General features: G+C 48.4%; 3 protein-coding genes across 3 annotated transcripts; all 3 read left to right on the forward strand.

Annotated features, from left to right (window-relative positions):
- The first annotated feature begins 174 nt into the window (after positions 1 to 174).
- GGI43DRAFT_12064 (uncharacterized protein) lies at positions 175 to 919 on the forward strand. The gene has a single exon (XM_083199032.1). It carries the CDS (start codon positions 319 to 321, stop codon positions 697 to 699), a length of 381 nt encoding a protein of 126 aa, XP_083066051.1. The 5' UTR covers positions 175 to 318; the 3' UTR covers positions 700 to 919.
- A 6,640-nt stretch (positions 920 to 7,559) lies between these two features.
- On the forward strand, positions 7,560 to 10,351 carry GGI43DRAFT_378435 (AEX-3 domain-containing protein; the record flags this gene model as incomplete). The annotated part of the gene is made up of 2 exons (XM_083202697.1): positions 7,560 to 7,955; positions 8,048 to 10,351. The coding sequence occupies 2 exons, from the start codon at positions 7,560 to 7,562 to the stop codon at positions 10,349 to 10,351; spliced, it is 2,700 nt and encodes an 899-aa protein (XP_083066052.1).
- A 787-nt stretch (positions 10,352 to 11,138) lies between these two features.
- On the forward strand, positions 11,139 to 12,709 carry GGI43DRAFT_390208 (zinc finger HIT domain-containing protein). The gene has a single exon (XM_083204293.1). The coding sequence runs from the start codon at positions 11,237 to 11,239 to the stop codon at positions 12,545 to 12,547; it is 1,311 nt and encodes a 436-aa protein (XP_083066053.1). The 5' UTR covers positions 11,139 to 11,236; the 3' UTR covers positions 12,548 to 12,709.
- The last annotated feature ends 197 nt before the right edge of the window (positions 12,710 to 12,906 follow it).

Here is a 12,906-nt window from a genome sequence, read left to right on the forward strand (position 1 = left end):
GCGATTGGCTCACCAGCCACACCTTGCATGGGTCCCGTCTCACGCTGGCCGACATGTGAAAGCGCTTTTCCCTCTAGCCAGCTGCTGTTCTGAGCCAACCGCAGCAGCACGACGGGCTCTCAAGGTTTTGTGGTATTAATCTTGTCTTTTGCTTTCATGTACGGTCTCCTTTTTAGCGGCTTGTCCGGGTAAATCGTCCCGACATTCTATTAGTCTGCTTTTTGGACGAAGGGGAGAGCGCTTCTCCTCAAACGAATTTAGTCCAATGGACGCTCTATCTCACACACACACTCGCACGCATTGCATGCATAGCATTACATGTTATATTGCATTAGAGGCGCTGCGAGTTGCCCTTTGATGCGGAGCAAGACTCATCACATCAATGCAGATAAACCCCGTATCGTCCGGGATTGCGACATCTCACACTTGTTGCGGTGTGCGCCAAGCGTGTGGTCCGTCATCTGGGCGTTGGCGCTATCTTTGGACTCGTCTCGTCTCAAGCTGTTTTGCTGGGCCCTGATTCAGCACATGCATTTGTATTATACATACATACCGGTAGGCGCAGTGCTAGTATTGGCCTCATCCGCCTTATCGCTTGAGATCGATGATCAGTCAGCTAGTGCATCCCATGCCCAAGAATGCTTGCGGAATCGGCACGCTGGCGGGTCATGTTGGCTTGGAGAGAGCTCATACATATAATCCTACTGTCCTTATCTATCAGCATTCATGCATATGTATACACAGATGTACATGCACATCCAGATGCACACGAGCTCAATACCCATATATTGACTGGAGCCTCTCGTGCGTCACATCTCACTTCAGATCAGGTGTGCCTTTTTTAGGCAGCACGATTCATGGCTAGCCTGTGGAAACGGTAAAGGATAAAAACTCTACCCATTGCACCACACACGAAAAAAAGGGACGAAAAGCAGCCGGGCATGGGGCGATTCTGAGCCGACTTCAGTCCACATGTTGACAGCGTGAGCGCCAAGGCTACCCTGCTTGCCTACCATTTCCCCCTAGGTTTATACCTAGGTATGCTTACTTGGCCCTCGTATCTCTCGGCATCAGATGAAAGATAGCAAAGAGGAGAGAGAACCCTGGAAGCTCACCATCACGTGTAGAAAACGCCTTGATGTTGCATCCCTTGGCAAATGTCCACGCCAAAGGGAGCACGTTTTCCCTCTCTCTCAATGCCCGGGCGTTCGGCCAGGCTGATGATTGGCCAGGCTATTGGTTCAACGACCAAAAAGGATCGGCGCGAAGCTGCGTAACGAGACTGTCTTACAGTAGTACTGTAGTACTGCATATTTTGGTACACTCGGGTATCATATTCCGCTCTCCGTATTATTTCGTGATTTTCTGTAGTTTTGGGGGGGCCGATCGGCTTTAGGATCAGGTTTTTCAAGGCCGTCACGGCAAGCCAAAGACAATTAAGTTTTGCAGGTCGGAAGTTTGATCGATCCACGTCTGGTGCTAGTACCCTTGCTTGGATTTTTTTGTGGATAGCTTCAGTGCACCAGCCACAATCACATGCCAGACAATTCTTCTGCCCCTCGAAAATGTCTTTCTTGACCTCATCGTTTGTTTACTTATCGTGCTAGGCACGGGTCTAGCTTGGCATTTTTCTTTATTTTTAGCCTTATCTAGGAGGCTCAATTTTATATAGCTTCCATAGCTCCCTACGACCAAAAAAAATTAAATTGCTCTTGTCGTATCACTCGTAGGTTAGACGATCTTACGGCGGAGACTCTTGCCTGGGCGGCCTCACAAAGCATATTTTATTCTTGTGGTGTACTCCAGCTCATTAGGATTATGGCAAGTATCTTTCACATTGCCATCACAAAAGTAACATGAATCCTCAATAGGATGGCGGATAAAAGCCTGCTTGGCGCTCATATACAGCATTCATTACTGGCGTAAGAAGCTGCTGCACTAATCTTTGATGTAAAGCCCATAAATTATCTTTATCGTATTGTATTTATACATGTGACGTAAAAGTTTTCTCATTAGCAGTCCATGATATAGATATTAATGACAGCTAGAGATGCGTGATCACATGGCTCCAGTCAGTGATTTGGTGACCCGATTTACACAAGATTGGCCAAACACCATATCCCTCTGTAATAAAAGTGCTACCACTTAGACGACGCAAAAGATCCTTGTAATCCTATCAAATGAGCTCCGCAGGCACGTACTGGTGTGTGGAGATTAGTCAATACATAGATAGACTTGATCAAGGGGCTATTATCACTGTGCTGATATGTTCTGTCTAAGACAGTTTTTGTGAGCACATGGTGCTATCGCAGACTCCCTTCGGCGAGTAAACAAGTTGCAGTACCAATTGACAATCTCGTTTTGTTTAAATAGTATATGGCAATTCTAAATGGTGGTTGTAAGTTATATTGAAGGTCATTTACGAAGTACTCATGACCAGAAAGAATAATATGAGCAACATCTCAAATTCTAAACATAGACCTCGTCAATATTGCCTCAATAGTTACGTAAAGAACAGTCACACTGAGAATAGTCGCATCAAGATAGACCTACCCCTATGATCGATAGGCATCTGCCAGTCATACTTGAAATTTCGATCCAAGCCTCGGGAAAGCTTGCGATCTTGTCATTGAGCATTGCGCCACTGCCTTCCTGGAATAGCGTCATTATTTCCTGTAGGATCTATCTTGTAGCCGAAGCACAGCACGGTTCACAATGTATTCGGCAGCATGTGATTCCACAAGGATAAACGTTTAGTCGTATTTGCCTTGAAATATATGCTTCTTACTCTCCATATAATACCTCTTGCATTTTTTTTTTTTTTTTTTTTTTTTGGAAGACCAATGGAAGATCAATAACCCAGCAGCAGTGAAGTTATTGGAAAGGCCATCATCCAAGATAGCTGCATGGATGTTATGTTTAATGGCAATATCGAAAACTTGTCTTTTAGCACTGCTTCTATATAGGGTTGTGTAATCTCAGTTTTGGGCTTCTATTGTCGTAGATGATGAGGAGAGGCTGGAGATTATATGTCGGCGAAAGACGTATATCTTACAGCATTTTCATGGGATTATTGCTCATTCTATGTCCTTCATTTGTTAACAAATCGCCAGGCGCGAAAATTTCAAGTCATTTTCATCTAAGGCCCTACCGAATCCCCAGTAGATAAAATAAAATATAACTAAATCTGCCATACGACAAAATTTCCCAGCATTTTCATTCTATTATTATTTGAGTTGTAGTTTTGTTCCCCAACGACTGATAGCATCAAATGCATTTTTTCACAGCTTTTTAATCTACTCCTAGGCCATCGTTTACTTTAGAAGGGACAACATAGAACTAAATCTGCCTTACAAAATAACGCCCATTTCACAGCATTTTTAATCTACTCCGGGGCTATCGCTCACTTTTTAGAAAGGACAGCATAGAACTAAATCTGCCTTGCATTTTTCGTAAATACGCCCAATTCACAGCATTTTTAATCTACTCCGGGGTCATCACTCACTTTTGGAAGGGACAACATAGAATTAAATCTGCCTTGAGAAATACGCCCATTTCACAGCATTATTCTACTCCAGGGCCACTGCCGCCTAATGGAGAGAGGGGGGGGGGGGGGGATTATGACCAGATCAACTTTTTTATTTTAGTTTTCTTTTTCTTTTTCTTTTTCTTTGTTTTCTTGTTTTTTTCTTCTTCCTTTCTTCTTAACTTTTTTTCCCCTTCTTTTTAGTTTACTCCAAGAATTCTTCTACTTCTGAAGAATTACGTGTTTGACATGCCGTTTTTAAACCACTGATAATCTTGTATCAGTACAACAAAATAATAGAAACAGTCCAATGCTTCTATATAAAAAAAAAGCCTACAATGTCCAGCTATTACATCACTCTTGTGGATGGTCGATGAGAACCCTATAATAGAGACTACATGTAGAAAATGCTATCAGAGTCTAGGGTAAAAATACCCAGACATTGGGCTGCTACAAGAATTCGAATTGCTACCTAACTCATCATCGCTCGGAATGGCTGAGATCGTACGACAGTACGGCAATAATCTTAGTGTTACTTTCTATTGGATACAAGGGTCTATTCGAAATATCATCTTTCACGGATAAATTATAAAACCTATCGCCTTATACTCATGTTGCGAAGCGATGCCTATTACAACTACATTTAGGTATATACCTACCTACCTATATATATCTACCTAGTTGTAATAGCAGGACTCATACTATTCGTAAAACATAGTAGTTGAAAACACCAGCATCAAACACTACACATAAATATACGCATGAGCTTGCAAGGGGCAGCAGAAGCGGTGGTTTCATGGCCCAGTTTAGCACTTGATTGGCAGCACAAGCTATCAGCACTGACCAAATGTCACTTCAGCTGCGAAGCACGTTGGCTCGTGCACTTCTCCTCAATCTCTGAAATCTCGTTGCTTTTTTGGCTGTCGTATGTATGCCTTGCAGGACGGTGGGCAAAAATAGAAGCTTCCCTTGCATTGTTAGGCCCTTTTCCGTGCTTATTTTACGAAACACAACTGGAATGCGGAGCCTCTCGTGCCGTCTGCAACTCCAATTTCTGTTTTCTTTTCTTTTTGTTTTGTTGCGTTGCGTTGGACTGGGTCTGACTCTGCGGCTCGCCCTGCAGCCACATCTCACTTGTCACATTATGAGAGTTGACAGCATGTATATTGCGCATGGCGTCCAAGGGTCCGGCCAATTTAAGTAACCGTCGCGCTAGAAATACCGCTATCTTATGCACAGACGGGTGTAGAGTAGAAATGCTGCGTAGTGACATTCATTGCGATACATTCATGTCGGCAGGGTAGATGGCTCGCTGGGCACTGCTTTAGAGGTTATTATTGAGATTATACTACTCATACTAGGAAGCGTCGCCACGTTTTGGCAGCAGCAGGGATAAAAGACGGGGTTTAATCAACCGTTTCGCTTGTTTGCGATAAAGGAGGGAATTTATCGTAGGTACTGTATTTACTTGACGCGGGCGCGGACCATGCATCCGAGCACATCGCCACCCGGGCCTCAACATACATTAGTCCTGCAGCTACTACAAGTGGTAGGCTATTACCTACTACCACTCGTGCCACCCAATAGTATCACACGCCGCAAGGAATATTGATTGATAGCGAATTGTGGCTGTCAAAGGTGCGACGTGATGACGAAGCGGGCTATCCATGCACTTGTTATTGTCTGCTGGTGGTTGCTGGATGAGGGAAGGGCTTTAGACCCTGCATGTGTCAAATTTGATACAAGAACGCACAATGTATGAATCAAAACAACACCAAGAATTGGAGAAATGAATCAATTACGGACGCAGCAACAGGACCTGTCGTAAGGATTCGGAATTAGAGTGACCAATTCAAGATGGGCGATACGAACACAGTGCCGTAGGCTCATATCAGGCACTCGAGCATCCTTGTTCTGTCGACGGCGTGCTCTCCGCAACTCATGACGGGTATCACTGGTACCTGCGTTGTATCAACAACTCAAATCAATGGGCAGATGATGTCTGCAATATGCATGGCGTCATGCAGGCACACGGGGGAAATGCATGGTCTTCCCAAATTGGGCGCATATGGAGCGGTATGGAGTGCATGCTTGCCTTGCATGTAGGTATACATACAGCATGTAGGTAGGGAAGCATAACGTGGGTCGCAAACGTCGCATTCTGTCGTCTATGTACGGCAACTGATGTCAGTCATGGCCGCGCTCGCCTATGTACTCCATAGTTGGACGGAGACCTCTGCTCCGTGGGCCTCGTGGAGTTTCAAAGCACAGAGCCCAGGGAACTGTTTCTGTGCCTGTTCGTGGCTGGACTTGTTCTGGAGCAGACAAGAGCAGGGCAAGGGCACAGAACCCTGCTGTAGAAGGTTGTCGAACTGGTGACGATATGGAAGCTGCCGGGATCAAGGAGATGAAGACTCAGACTCGGCCGATTTGGTAATGATGATCATGATGAAGATGCCTGCTAGTATGAAGTGGTAATCTGCTTTTAATTCTCTGTACGAGACGAGAATATTTGGGTACTTGGCGAAGCTCCAGCTAGAGTCGGGCAGCCCGTAGTCGCACGGAGAACCGTATACATGAGCTCAACTGAAGGTACAGAAGAGGCTGTCACTCACCACTCCTGCTCTTCTCCCTTGCACCGCATCTCCCTTTCCTCCCTTCTCGCCTCCCATCCTCCAGCCCTTCGCGTGGCAGGAAGAGAAAAATGAAAAACAAATACTGTATGTGTCTGTTGGTTTCAGATGATTTGCTTACATCTGGGGAACTTCGTCCAAGTGCTGACTGCGCGACTGCAAGCAATCTGCGATTCATTCGCCCACAGTTAGCTCCAACTCCGCCGCAGCGCTGAGGCCAAGCCCCGATCCCCTTTCATACTTGTATCGCACAAGTCGCAGGCTGGAGAAGAACGAATTTCGCTCGCTGGGGCCTAGAAGCTGGCCTCCGGACGCCGTGATTGGCTCCTATGCACCTCAATTTGCAATTCGGCCAGGACCCCTGAACCCTGCACGCACCCCTGTCGCCCTCGTGCGGACAGCACTGGCTGGCTGGGACCTGGCAATTGGATGCCAGAACATGGCGATGCAGGCAAGCAAGAGATGCTCCCTGTGCTCGCTTGTCGTACAGCGCAGGAAGGGAGGGTGCCACCGTCTCAGGAGCAGGACAATTAATCAGTCGCTCGACTGCGCTGGAACATGCATCTGCTGAGCATAATGGACTGCAGCATCGGGTGGCCCAAGTGACGATGGCGCGCAGATATGGGGTCGTCCAATTGAGCGTCCCCAATGCTCGGTGCCACGCCAGCTCGGCCAACTAATATCGCACGCCGCACGCTATTGCGGACTATTCTTGATTGTGCTCCGTCCGGCGGGCTAGCACGTAGCACCACTATGCCCATCACTTGCTTCAATTATCCAATATCCATGCCGATTGGGATGTCTGTTTTGGCTAATACCGACTGGAGAAGAAGAAAAAATACAGCGGGTGGGGAAGCCTTCAAGGCCCCCTGCTCCATGCAGCTGTGCCCCTGAAAGAGCTGCAACCCAGCCGAAGCTGCTGCAGCCGCAGGTACCTGCACCGCTAAGCTGCCACCACTGCCGCCAGCTGCTAGGCGCAGTAGTGAATGTTCTCCCCCCCATGCATCTGTCTGGCCATCTCAGACCGGACTCCTCTTTAGTGGCAACCAAGACCCAAGACAGGTCTCCTTTTCTATTTCCCGTGTCTCGCCTCGTCTCGCGTCGCCTGGTTCCGACTCTTCTCTCTCTTTTTGCTGTTTTTTTTCTCGTTCTGTACGGGATTCTTTTTTTCTTCGTACGGGCCACTTGAGGTCGTCCGACAACTACTGCTTTTCCTTTCCTTCTCCAGACCATCGTCCTTCTCTTTATCAAATCTCCGTGAGATCCAGAAGCTCTTCGGATGGCCCGCTGAGATCGTCCCCCCGACTCAAATTCTTCTCTTCGCCTCGTTCGACTGAGAGCGAAGAAGCGTTTCGTGGGAGCTCGACTCGATACTGAAACGACATCGATTAGCCGCAACCATGTCTCCTTCTCTCAACACCCAACTTTCGTTTACGCGCCCCCGAACTGGCGACCGTGATGGCCGGCCCAGCACTCGCGACCAGGGCGGCGCCGAATCTGCCATGATGATACCAAGCCGTACCTCATCGCTCCATTCCCGCATCACCCAGCCCATCCCGTCTACTTTGACCCAGAAGCCCCAACAGCGAACCCCAAAGACGCTCACTCATGCCTACATGGTCTGCGGTGTCGGCCGTGAACCCTCTCAATGGGTCAAGGCTCCCACTCCCGCCCAGGGCAAAATCACCCACATGAAGGGCGCTGTTGGACAATTCTGGCTCCCCGAAATCCTAGGCAGCAGCCCCCGCCTTGAGCAGGACAACGAGATTGCGCGGGCTCTGCATTCTGCCATGAGGGTAAGTTGATCAACTTGATCGCCGTTTACCAATGAGCAAACGGCATATCCCAAAGCGAAACCGATGGATTCTGCTAACACTGGCTCGAATAGGCTTGCTTCCCTCACGATGTAGAAATCTGTACTGGCCGGAACCAGCCCCACTGCACTCACCATTCTTTCGTCCTCCAGCAAGACTCTTCTCACACTCTGTACGGTATTTGCCTGCGCGTCTGGTCGCGGGCTGACGAGAAGAGGGCCGAAACTATCCGGGATCTGAGGAAGAGGACCGAAACCGACTACTATGACAACCCAGAGGAGACCTACTGGATTCCTTACTGCCTGTCTTTCCTATCTCGTTACCCTCTGTACAACCTTCTGGGCGATTACCTGCGTGGCATGTGGATTCACTGGAACAAGGCTACTAACCTGTTTCATGCCGAGGAAGTATCCCGCATTCTGAGCTTCCCGGCCCCCAGACTCAACGATCTTGTCCGTATCGACATGAAAGATTATGCCCTCTGCTACCAGTTCCCCTCATCCCCTACCGGATTCCAGAACTTTGCCATGTGGCCCCTTTTCAACTGTTTGTCTATTCCCAACATTGTTGGCGTCATTGAGGCTGCCATCTCCCCTACTCGCCGTATCATTTTCGTCAGTCATTATCCGGCTATTCTCACAATTGCCTCCGAGACTGTACGATACTGCGTACGAGTCTTCGAATGGAGCGGTCTTTACGTCCCAGTGGTGCACGCACGTCACACCAAGGAGCTTGTCCAAGAGCCCGGTCCTTATATCTTGGGTGTCACCGCTGAATGCCGATCTCTCTTCACAGCTCCTACCGATGCTCTGGTCGTCGATTTGGATCGCAACTTTGTACTCACATCTAGCCCCCCTACTGCTCTCTCAGCTGGTCAGCGTAACAAGTTTGTTAGCCGTTTGACTCAGGCTCTTAATGGCGATGTTACGCCTTCTGGTGTTCCCCAGCATCTCCGTTCTGCTTATGGTGGTGGCAAGTTGGTCCCTGCCGGTCAGATCATTGTCATGCGCGGCGAGGTTGAGTCTATCCAGGACCCCGAGTGGTGGAATCAGGATGCCGTAATGGCCGTCATGGACCACGTGTGTGAGAAGATGGGTCGCAACTCAGGCATTAAGGCTGTCTTTGGAGGCTCCGTTAAGAAGCCTCTCATGACCAAGGTGTCAATGAGACATCTCAACGAACTCGTTCGTGAGAGAAACCAGTACTCTCGAGATGCTCTTGAAGCCTGGCAAGACTTCATCAACCTCAAGGGTCGCATGGACACTGAGCTCGGCAAAGTTACCAAGCGGAACAACTACCTTGTGGAAGAGCTCGAAAGCTGGAAGCAGCAGTTCCTCAAGTTCCAGGCCTTTGCTGAAACTCTTACCAAGGAAACCCAAGACCTCAAGGTTAAGATTGAAGGCCACAAGCGGGAGAATCGCCGTCTTGCTGCTCTCGTTGAGCAACAAAAGGAGGACAACACCCGCCTCTCCACCCGCCTCTCTGGCACAGAGAAGCAGCGTGATGATGCTCTCGAGGCTCTCGTTTTGCAGCAAGAGATTGCTGAAGAACTCGAGCGCGAGCGCAAGAGGAACAAGAAAGAGCTCGCACAGCTCTACCACACTAACGCTACCATCACTCGCCAGCGTGATGAGGCCCGCCGTGTCGTTCTGCACCTGCGCAGCTTGATTGGCGGTCAAAGCCACCACATGGAGCATCTCATTCAGTCTCTCACCAAGCCGGAAGAACTTATCCGCGAGGTCGAGGATGGCTATGAATCAGATGAGGTCCAGGGTGGAGCTGATGTGCATTCCCTGCGACCCTCTCGCAGCAGCAAGCGACTCTCTACATCTAGTCTGGTTGATGTGGCTGATCGTCACCTCAAAGACAAGACTGATGCTATCGCTCATATTGTTCGCAACATCGCGGACCAATGCCAAGCTGCCGTTGACGGCCTGCAGCTTGCCCAGGATGCCGAATCTCGTGCCAGCACTCGTGCTAGCCGACGAATGAGCAGCATGTCGACTGCTCAAAGTGATGATGGTGAGGACGCCCGTTCCAACGCCACCTCGGACGCTGGCGAGGGGAGTTCTCGCTTACAACCACGTGCCGGGAGGCCTAGCTCAATACCACCAACGCCGGATCTCATCCCCAACCGCAGTAGCACTGCACTATCGTTTGCGTCCACGGCCACAACGCCTGAGCGAGCCAGCCAACAGTACTCTATTCGAGACGAGATACCAACCAAGATTGTCGAGGACGATGAAGAGGACTTCGATGACGGCCGAAGTGATCAGATCGGAGTCTCCCATCACCACGGAGTCGTCTCGAAGCAGTCTCAGTCTCTTCTCCACCGATCTTCTGGAGCAAGAATCAGCGCTTTCGGCAATCTCCGATGAAGAAGGCAAGCCTGAATCTGAGCAAGAAGCTGAACATGAAGCTGAGCAGGTCGGAGATGCCCAGCCGGCCTAGCCGCAGCCTTATCGTACTATTGTCGATTCTCGTGCAGATCACCCCATTTTTCCTTTGTATTGATTACTTCGATACGGCGATCCAAACTCTATATCCTTGTATCTTCAGCGTTTCCGGCCTCATTGGGCAGACATCTTTTTGTTTTGTGGCGGCTTTGGATAAAAACATGTTTTGGATCACGGCGTTCATTTCTTACCTGTTCTTTTTTGAGTATTACTTTTTTATCACTATATTCTAGATGAAGGGAACAGTTTGCGATGGCAGGCTGACTGATGATTTGCGTGGCGCCATCGAGGCTTAGGATCTCTTCTTTTTTCTCATGACTAACATAACTTTTTTTTCCCCTCTTACCTACATAAGGGTATTATGACACTTGATAGTTCAAGCCTTGCAATTGAGTCTCTTACTCATTTGACCTACTGTGTTATCTTTCCCAAGTTTGTGTGAACTAGGTGACTGGTGAAATCTTAATTTTTGCTTGAGCTAGGCTTGAGCTAGGCTGTCGTAAATGTTTTGTAATTACACGCTTAAAAGTTCAATTGTCTTTGTAAAATTGTTTTGTTAGTAGGTAGATCCTAATAAGAACTGATACATTTGTTAGTGCTAGTACGGAGTATATTTGCTGGGGTTGCCGCTGCGGAGTGGAGCATCCTTTAGAACGCGACTAGTGTTCCGTATTTCCCTTTCACTAAGATAAGAAAATTTCTGATAAGAGCTGCGCATTGTCACTCTTCGCAAAATTTAGAAGATCGCAATTACTTAGCCATCCAAACATCTTTTACATTCATCACACTTTGTCAAATATCTTTACAATGGCAGATCCTCTCCTTACTTCTCTTTGCGCAATTTGCCATACTTCGGTTCCTCAATACAAATGTCCTCGCTGCAACATCCGTACCTGTTCCCTAGCCTGCGTTAAGAAGCACAAATCTTGGTCGCAATGCAGCGGCGAACGCGATCAGACGGCCTACGTGCCCAAATCCAGGCTGACGACCGCCGCGGGCGTTGACCACGACTACAACTTCCTCCACAGCATTGAGATGGCGTCGGAGCGCGCGGAGAGAGTCCTTGTAGAGGATAAGGGCATCATACAAAAGGACGAACTGCGACCGCTGACGGTGGAGGAAGTGAGATGGAAAGTCGGCCGAGACGGCAGGAAGAGAAAAGTCTTGGTGACGAAACTTATGAGAAGATCGAAAGAGAGATTGGTGGATAAGCTGCTCGCTAGCAGATTGAGAAAACTTGGCACAGAAGTCGTGTCTTTGCCTCAGGGCATGACGAGACAGAAGGAAAACCACACGACGGTGAATAGGAAATCCGGTCGGATTAATTGGCAAGCAGAGTGGTTCACTTTCGAGAAGACCGACGGCGGCGATGCGAACGAGCTGAATAAGATACGGACTCTTTCCAAACTCTCAGACGATGTGCCGCTATACAAGGGATACAGTGCCTTGCTAGAATCTCAAGCAAAGGCACAGGGGAAAGTACAGAAGAGAGCCTTTAGAGGAGTTGCTCAGAACCCTTGGGACTCTCATTGGCATCTGGCGAGCGATTGTTTGCAAGATCCTCAGACAAGTGGTTGGATTTCCATTCGGACGGCGTCGATCGATGCGTGGCCACGAGAGGACGACGAGTCGCAACTACGGCGGTTTCAGTTCTTTCTTGAGAGTTCGAAAAAACGATCCGATCGGTCAATCACATTGACACCCATTCAGCCTGAAGAGTGTCTTCGAAATATTCTTTCAAATACAAAAGTCATTGAATTCCCAGCAATATACGTCTTGGAAGAAGGGGAAGCTTTGCCGGTTGGATATGTGCTTGGTCCAAAGGATGTAGTCGTCCATTCACAAGAAGAGCAACAGCTGGGTGCAAAACGCAAAGGTGGGCTACAACAAGGGAAGAAGCCGGAACGACCTGCGAAGAGAAGAAGACTGGGTGACAAAGAAGGACTGGAAGAAGGCGAGCTTGGGAGCGATGGAGGCTCTGATGAAGAGAGTGGCAGAGCCAAAGATGGTGCTGAAGCTGACGATGTGATTGACGAGCAAAGCTTGGGCGAGGATGAGGATGATGATACAACAAGTAGTGACGAGTCCACGAGCAGCTCGGGATCTGACAGCGAGTAAAGATTCGCAGCGTGCTCCTACTCTTTGGCTTTTAACTCTGGCTCTGGATTGCTTCTTCTCCTTTTTCTTTTGGATTCAAGCATTAATTTCTGCATTTTATAATACCATCTATATAGCTCACCGTATTACTTACAAGAAATATATAAATAAATATCTAATGAATAATCAGAACTGCAACGCTCTAATTATCCTATCTTTGTTGTAGTACCACATACTTGACGCAGCAGCTGCTTGGCACCCTGAAGATTCTCCCCGCAGCGGGTACGAATACAGCGGTGGCTTAGGTACCTAGGTCGCAGCGTGGGGTGCTGTTAAGTCCACTCCTACCTAGCGCCCATTGTTTGGTGCCCTGTACAAAG

Source organism: Trichoderma evansii (genome assembly GCF_050947405.1).
Source record: "Trichoderma evansii strain SZMC 28006 chromosome Unknown GGI43scaffold_1, whole genome shotgun sequence".
Lineage (NCBI taxonomy): Eukaryota > Fungi > Ascomycota > Sordariomycetes > Hypocreales > Hypocreaceae > Trichoderma > Trichoderma evansii.

Coding starts and splice junctions, on each gene's coding strand:
- GGI43DRAFT_12064 (XM_083199032.1), top strand. CDS start 319: ATGTTATATTGCATTAGAGGCGCTGCGAGTTGCCCTTTGATGCGGAGC.
- GGI43DRAFT_390208 (XM_083204293.1), top strand. CDS start 11,237: ATGGCAGATCCTCTCCTTACTTCTCTTTGCGCAATTTGCCATACTTCG.